At 38.0% G+C, this 7,481-nt stretch overlaps 1 protein-coding gene across 2 annotated transcripts; it reads right to left on the bottom strand.

Annotated features, from left to right (window-relative positions):
- Positions 1–1,781: 1,781 nt before the first annotated feature.
- CHCHD7 (coiled-coil-helix-coiled-coil-helix domain containing 7) lies at positions 1,782–7,442 on the bottom strand. Of its 2 annotated transcripts, none has more exons than XM_015598588.2 (4): positions 7,294–7,442; positions 4,727–4,796; positions 2,769–2,911; positions 1,782–2,030 (listed from the first exon to the last, which is right to left on the bottom strand). In XM_015598588.2, exons 2-3 carry the CDS (start codon positions 4,778–4,780, stop codon positions 2,795–2,797), a joined length of 171 nt encoding a protein of 56 aa, XP_015454074.1. In that variant the 5' UTR covers positions 4,781–4,796; positions 7,294–7,442; the 3' UTR covers positions 1,782–2,030; positions 2,769–2,794. The 2 variants fall into 2 exon arrangements, with proteins under 2 accessions (XP_015454074.1, XP_006924038.1); XM_006923976.3 differs by having other exon boundaries at positions 1,783–2,030; positions 2,769–2,867; positions 7,294–7,441.
- Positions 7,443–7,481: the final 39 nt, after the last annotated feature.

The following is a 7,481-nucleotide window of genomic DNA, read 5'->3' as shown; positions in this document are numbered from 1 at the left end:
AAAGAAATGAATGCCCTCACAAAAACTTGTACACAAATGTTCGAGAAACAGCATGACTCATATTAGCCAAACAGTGGAAACAACTCAAATACCTATCGACTGATGAATCAATAAAGTGTGGTGTATCATACTATGAAGTGTAATAAAAAAGAATAAGTACCGATGCATGCAACATGACCCTGGAAGACAGGTGGCTAAGCCAAAGAAGTCATTCACCAAAGACCACATATTGCATGATTCCGTTTATATAAATGTCCAGAACAGGCAATTCTAGAGACAAAGTAGATGAGCAGCTACCTAGGTGTTGGGAAGGTGGGGAGGGTGGTGGTAGGAGGAAATAGAGAATGTGTGCTCATGAGTGCAGGGTTTCTTTTTAGGGTGATGTGTTCTAAATGATGAATGTGTTTGAAACTCAATTGTGGTGATGACTGCACACTTGTCAAAATACTAAAGACCATTGGATCGTACAGTTTAAATAGGTGACTTATAAATGAATTGTATCACAACAAAGTTGCTATTTAAAAAAAAAAAAAAGAGCTATGCCAGGACAAATAGCTATAGGTTGAATGTTGATAGACATTTAAAGAGGTGACATTAAAATTCCAAACTCAAATAAAATAAGCATGCTTAACAGTATTGAAATACTTCTCACATGAGTATATTAATTTCTTGTCAGCTCCTATTTTAATTCATCATTTTTAGAGCAATCCATAAAAAGAATTTCTGAAACAATCCAGAAATTCAAACAGAATTTTATTCAAAATAAAATCACATTTAACTCAAATAGAATCATATTTAGCAATTATGATCCTATGGCTTAAAAACGTGAGCTGAGTTTTGGACTAAGACCAATGAGATGGACAGTTTGTGTCAGCAGCCATTAAAATTATACTCTAGATCCTGGACCAAATGAAGAAAAAGGACACAAACTATGTTTTTGTTGATTTTCTACTACACACTGACTTTTATTAAATGTCTTTTATAATACTTCTGTAATTGAAGCAAATGACTTTAAAAGGCAGTTGGCATGAGAACTGCTACACAATCCACCCCGGTCATGATACTAAATATTCTTGTTTTTACATCATAATGAAGTTGAGCTATAGTTTCATCCCAGCATTCACCTGATGAACTCCACGCCCTTTCCTGCCCATTCATCCTACAAATAGAAATCCTTCTAAGAGAATCAATGTTTTTCTCCATTACCATGGTTCAAAAATACTATGCCTTCACAGTTATCCAATATTTATGGATTTGTCACAGAATCCTTTAACCATGCCTTGCCATGAAGAACAAAAATAAGGAACACCAGTTCTTTTGCACGCCATTTAAGCCCAGATTCCTGCATCCCTGCTTCCCACCTAGTGAACGTAATAACCTAAACAAAATGAGTGAAGTAAGGATGGAGAGCTCAGTAATGAGCCTCGGATCTGCCGCAAAGGAGACATCTGCCTTCGGCTTACCTTCCCATCTTCTCTTCCGGCACGCCTCCACCACCTTAAACCAGGCAGGGGAGAATGCAGACAAATCCCCGAATTTGGCTCAAGTTTTCCTTCCATTTTGTTGTTGCTCATATCAAACACCGCCTTTCTTTCGCCTCCATTCAGCTTTTACTTGTTCGCTCCTACTTTTCTTTCAAGACCCAGAGAAAAAGTCAACTCCTTATACAGCCTTTCCTAACACTTCCTTAATTCCTAGAAGTAAATTCTGGGAATTAAGTGACACGGCACAATCGGCAGTGGCATACCGCCAACATGGTACCAAGAACAAACACACAGGACACAGGGGTAACTTAATTTTATCTGCCTTTGTAGAATTCAAGATCTATCTGGGTAAGGCCTATAAGGTCTTAAAAGATTACGGTAATCATTTATTTAAAATATTCATCTGCTTTTAAGTCAAATAAACAATTTTAATGCAAACGTTCAATATGGCATCTTTCCCATTGCTCCCAAGATTTCGTCTCGTTCTGCCGCTGTAGGCATAGGTGGCTCCACTCCATTCTGTCTTCTCTTGACCATGACAGAATTCTGTGTGTAGGTATTTAAAAAAAAAGAAATCAAAATCAGTTATACATTAAATCCTAATCATTTGCCAGTAATTTGTTATTGCTTCCTCAAAAAATTCTAAAAACCAAGTTTAAAAAAACCCAAACAACTAATTCTACGACTCCAGATAAAAGTTTTTTCAAACAATTAACAATTGAATATAAGTGATTATTCCAATAAGAATACATTAATAGTAACTGAGATGGTGATATGCTATGTAACTATAAGAGCACAATTGTACAGTCCATCAATGAAACCAATAGTTAATTCAGCAGAGACAAAGAAAATAGGTGGATCCAGTGTTCAGGGAAACAGAAATTACATACTAATGTCTCAAGAAAAATGGGACAATTTAAACCACCCTGGGTGTCAGTGGAAGACGAAGAGGCAGAAATGGAAGCCTAATGAGAGTTATGACAAGTTATCTATTCTGTTCATTCCCCAAGAGAACTAAAATTATAACAAGGTTATTTTTTAGGGCTGCAAATATTTATACACCTAGGATGACCCATCTACATTAGAACTGCATCCTTATACCTTGGCGTAAAATGTGGCAGCTAAGAGCTCTCGAGGATCCTTTAGAACTAAAATAACACTGAGGGTAAAGTGGAAAAGTTATGTTTCCGTACAGCCATCTCATTTAGTGGGTACTAACTGCAGGTTTCAGTTTTAGGCCTAGGAGATGAGTTAGACTAACTCGTCTCACCAAGCTAGACTTACCCAGAATTTCCGGCAGTTTTTGTACTTCAAGAAGTAAGTGGAACACCTTTCCTTGTCATAGTTATTTTCATCCATACATCTGGTAGAAGCATCAGATTCCTTAAATATGTAAGATAGGCATCATTTAAGAGGTGGAATAGGATCTAAAAAACAAACAAACAACAACGCAAAAAAACAAACTTCTGAAGCTGCTTTCCCCAAAGAAGCTAATATGAAATACTTCCTTTTTGTTCCTTTTAATGAACAAAACTGAATTACCTTTTTAACTATTCCAGCATTCATTCTGCTCGGGGCCGACATCTTCCTTTTCATAGTCTGAGTCAGTTTTCTGACTATCTAATCACATGAATTTGAGCTGAAGCCCAGTAACCATTTATCAAAGAAGGCGAGGCAAGGTGTAATGTGCTCAAAATCACTGCTACACAGCTAGACTTAAAACCATCTACCGACTCGGAGTGTAGCTCTCCCGCTTTTCCAAGTTCTCACTCTGACTTGACTGTTTTTGATGTTAATGATGGTTTCTAGATCCAACACCATTCATCTCCATGTCTTTTTGGCTATCACTCACTTCATTATGCAAGTAAATATACTACTGTATAAGCAATTTTAATAGACATCATTAATATCACTTCAAAACCAAGTGAGCAACACAGAGCTATGAGTTCGAAGGAGGGTAGCTGCCATTTGAGAATTAAATTTAAGCTGTGTGAAATGGAAATAGATGGGATAACAAACTTCGCAGTGAAAGGTATGATTCTGAGAGGTTATCTAAAGAAAAGCTTTAACTAAAGGAGTACGTTATTTGCTTCATAGATCTAAGAAACATTTTATTCAATAAAGCAGTTGAAAACCTATCTAATATACAGAACAAATCTTAATTTCTATGCCGAAGAGTTAATGAATGTGTATATTTGGAAAATGCATATAGGATCAGGGAATATCGTTTTCATAGCACCAGTCTGATGACAAAGCCACAACTATTGTCATATCAAATAAATGCCAATAAAAGCTTATTATTACAGCAAAACATTTTGCTTATCTGATACCTTTGTGAAAACCCTTAGGCTTTAATTAGACTGATTCTATCATTAGTCCCTTACTCTCGGCCGGGTTGTCTCAAGGACATGAAATTATTGCTATTAAAACATAAATTTCACTGACAGTTTAAAAATATCATACTTTTCAACTTTTCATGTTTGGACTAAAAATTTTCCTCAGTTTTACATATACCTGTCTAATATTACAGTGACAACTAAATGCTTGTATATTATACAAATAAGTTAACTTAAAAGAGGTAAAATCTTTGTTAGCTAAAATATAAATATCTAACAATGCTCTAGTGAAATAAGGATATGCTGGCTAGAAATATTTTTGCACAGAAATAACTCTAAAAAGAACTACAGAAAACAAAAACAGCCTGGTAGATACAGAGAACAAACTGATGGTTGCTAGAAGTGGGGAGGTGAGGTTATGGGTGAAAAAGGTGAAACAGAATACGAGATACAAACTTCCAGTTATAAAATAAGTCATGAGGATGTAATGCGCAGCACAGGGAAATGTAATCAATAATACCATAAAAACATTGTACGGTGACAGACGGTTATCAGACTTATTTTGACGATCACATCATAAGGTATATAAATGTCACCTCTCTATATTGTACACCTGAAACTAATATATGTCGACTATGGTTTAATTAAAAGAAAAAAACTAAATTAACTAAATAATAAATAAATAATAGTAAAAAAAAAGATCTACATGAATATATACTGGATTTCTGGGTAGGAGGAAATGTAAGACTTCTATATTTCAAAAAGTCCCATTAAAATTAAAAAGCAAATAAACTGAGAAAGACATAAAAAAAAAAAAAGAACTGCAGAAAATATATGCTCACAAAATCAGAAGAAGCCTGTATTTCTAACTTAACACTCATAAAAATTAAAAGCAAACCACCTTACCAACAAGCAAGGATTAACGTCAGGATCTCTTAGCCTCCGCGCTACCATGGGCATCCTAAAAGTCTTCTCACTGCAGATAGATATTGGGGAAAAGAGTCACACAGTGCATGACAAAAAAGGAATCAATCAATCTCGGTAGCCCCATAAGTACTTGAAAATTAATTCTGGCATAATGATTAGGTAGTGAGAAACTTTATATATCCTCTGTATTTTGAGAATGAGGACTTTGATGTGCTTTTCCTTTGCATTGCCATAGTGCCTCAGCACAAAGGCCATATTTTTTAATACATCTACTGAAATTTGATAATAATGTCCAGAAAGAAAAATAGTTCAGCTATAATTCAGTTTCAGTTTATTCTCATTTCTAAAGGTTAAGAAATTAAATATACTAGCAAAATCTAAGAATACAGCATGCACTATAACGATTACTTCCTTATTAAACATTGATTAACATACAAAATAAGTGTGGAATAATTTAGTACAACCTAACTTTAGCAAAAACATTTGTTAACTAAAGAATCTGAATGTCTACTCTGTGGCCAGCACTGGGGTGGCCAATATACCAAAACAAATTTACTGCTTAGCTGACATTTCGAAGTTAAAAAAAAAAAGTTGAAACCTTACTTCCAGTAGCATCTTCTACTTAATTGAAGGAATCCGTGAATGCTACTAACTTAAATATTTCAGTGCTTTTTTGTTTCAACATTTTGGTATACTATGGATAAGTCACCCACAAATATTTTTAGATGCTCTGCACTAAGTTCAAAGAGCTGAAGTAACATATTACTGAATCCTTTACTAACTCAATCATCTTCTACCTAAAGATTGAAGGAGAAGCCAGCAAATATTGTAGTATGACCTACAAAATGCCACTCAATAAAAAACTACATCAGTATAACCAGACAGAAGTCAGAATCTTTTCCTTGCCCAAGATGGTACCATCAAAAACTAAGATATATTGAAAGAAATAAAGCACATTCAGGAAAAATAATCAAATCCCACAAGTTCCTATAAAGTGGAGGTATTCTCAATCACAAGTCACTTATGGTTTCTTCTATTCTGAGAAAGATCAGGTTGTCCAGACTAAAAGAGACCAACTTTTGAAAAGAAGGATGGAAAAAAGTTTAGTCATTCTGGGGTCCTTTAACTTTTTGTACCCACTAAGTAATCCTTTTATTTTATGATTTTCATTGAACAATACATGAATATACCTATCTAACAGAAACATCTTCACAAAAAGGAAATTCAGGATGCTGTTCAATTATATCTAGAAGTGTCTTCCTCTGCTGAACACAATTCTTTTGCAGGCTTGACTTCTTCCTGGAATGATGACACTCACAGCTCTCCTTTTTACATCTATCCTATGATGTGAGAACACAGAACTCTGCCTAGCTGTTCTTTTCCTTAGATATAATCTCAACAACAATCAGACATAGACAGGTTGCATGCCTTACAATGAAAGCGTCCTACTCTGCATTTTATTATCATTACTCAAGAATTCTTTAAAAATAACACCTAGGTAAAATCGCATATAATCAAATTAGGTTTGCAGCATGAGTTTATTCACATTCCCTTTCTCTTCTGAGTTCTAAATGCAGGTCAATCTAAGTTTGGATTTCTGAATGTCACCTTCTTTGCATCAATTTCTCATGTATTAACTGGAATGTCAATTTACAGTGTGAGGCGGGGCTACAGGGCAAGCTCTAGTGCTCAGTTAGAGAGGCCTCATCTATTCAATTTCTGAAGGTACCAAATAAATGTTACAAAACTCTACCTGCCAGAGAGAAAACCAAAAAATTGAAGGAGAGGTCGCACAAGCACAGAACATTTGAGGAACTCTAAAATCTTCTCCAAAGGGCAAACTGCTTTAAAAAGTATTTCTTGATTTCCCATTCAGTGGTTCAAGTCCCCACACTCCAAGTGCTTTGAAAGGGAAGGGGAAGGGATCTTGATGAACACGTCCGAGCCCACATGGTGGTTAGAGCCAGGCAGGGTCTGTGGCTCCGATAAAACGCAAAATGCAACTATTGGGAGGCTGAAACACGTCATGTAAGAACCTATAGTCTTTCACCCACTGCTAGGTGCAGAGAGACAGGGTCAGGAAGTCGGGTGGCATATCGGAGGGAGGCGGGGAAATCGAAAGGAGAAACCAGAGATGCAAGTCTGAGACCTCGCTGTCTTCCGTGACGCTGCCTGTCTGTCCGACGGTGGACGGCGGGCACAGGTGAACGCACCTTGCTTCGACCTTCGACAGTGCCGAAAGGGGCAGGAGATGAGGAAAATGGAGGAAACTGGGGGGTAGGTGCAAGCAATTATGCTTCAACAGCTGTAAGGGAGGATGAAGAGAGAGCAGGGGTGCCCAGCCAGGGGTCACTTTCCGTGCCCCGGACCGGAACGGACCCGTATCGCGGGGAAAAGAAGCGATGATAAGGGGCCCGCGCTGCGGCAAGACCCGGTGGACTCGACTTCGCGCGGGAGTGGATTTGAGCCCTAGGGAGACACAGGTGCGGCCCTCTCTTGCCCCTTCCCTGCAGCCGCCAAGGAGGGAGAGGAGCGGGACCACTCACCTCAGGCGGCCGCTCAACCAGCAACCGGCAGTCTCCAACACCAAACACGTCAAGGGCTCACGCAGCTGGACCTTAAGTAGCGCGCATCCCAACGTGCTGCCCCCGCTCCCCGGCGGCCGCCGGCCCAATCGGCGCGCACCGCTGCCTGACTGACAGCCGAGATGGGCGCAGGGAGGCGGCGGGTGGGT

The sequence above is a fragment of the Pteropus alecto genome, unplaced genomic scaffold (assembly GCF_000325575.1).
Source record: "Pteropus alecto unplaced genomic scaffold, ASM32557v1 scaffold87, whole genome shotgun sequence".
NCBI lineage: Eukaryota > Metazoa > Chordata > Mammalia > Chiroptera > Pteropodidae > Pteropus > Pteropus alecto.
The sequence above is the reverse complement of the archived record's forward strand: the minus strand, read 5'-3'. Positions and strand labels throughout refer to the sequence as shown.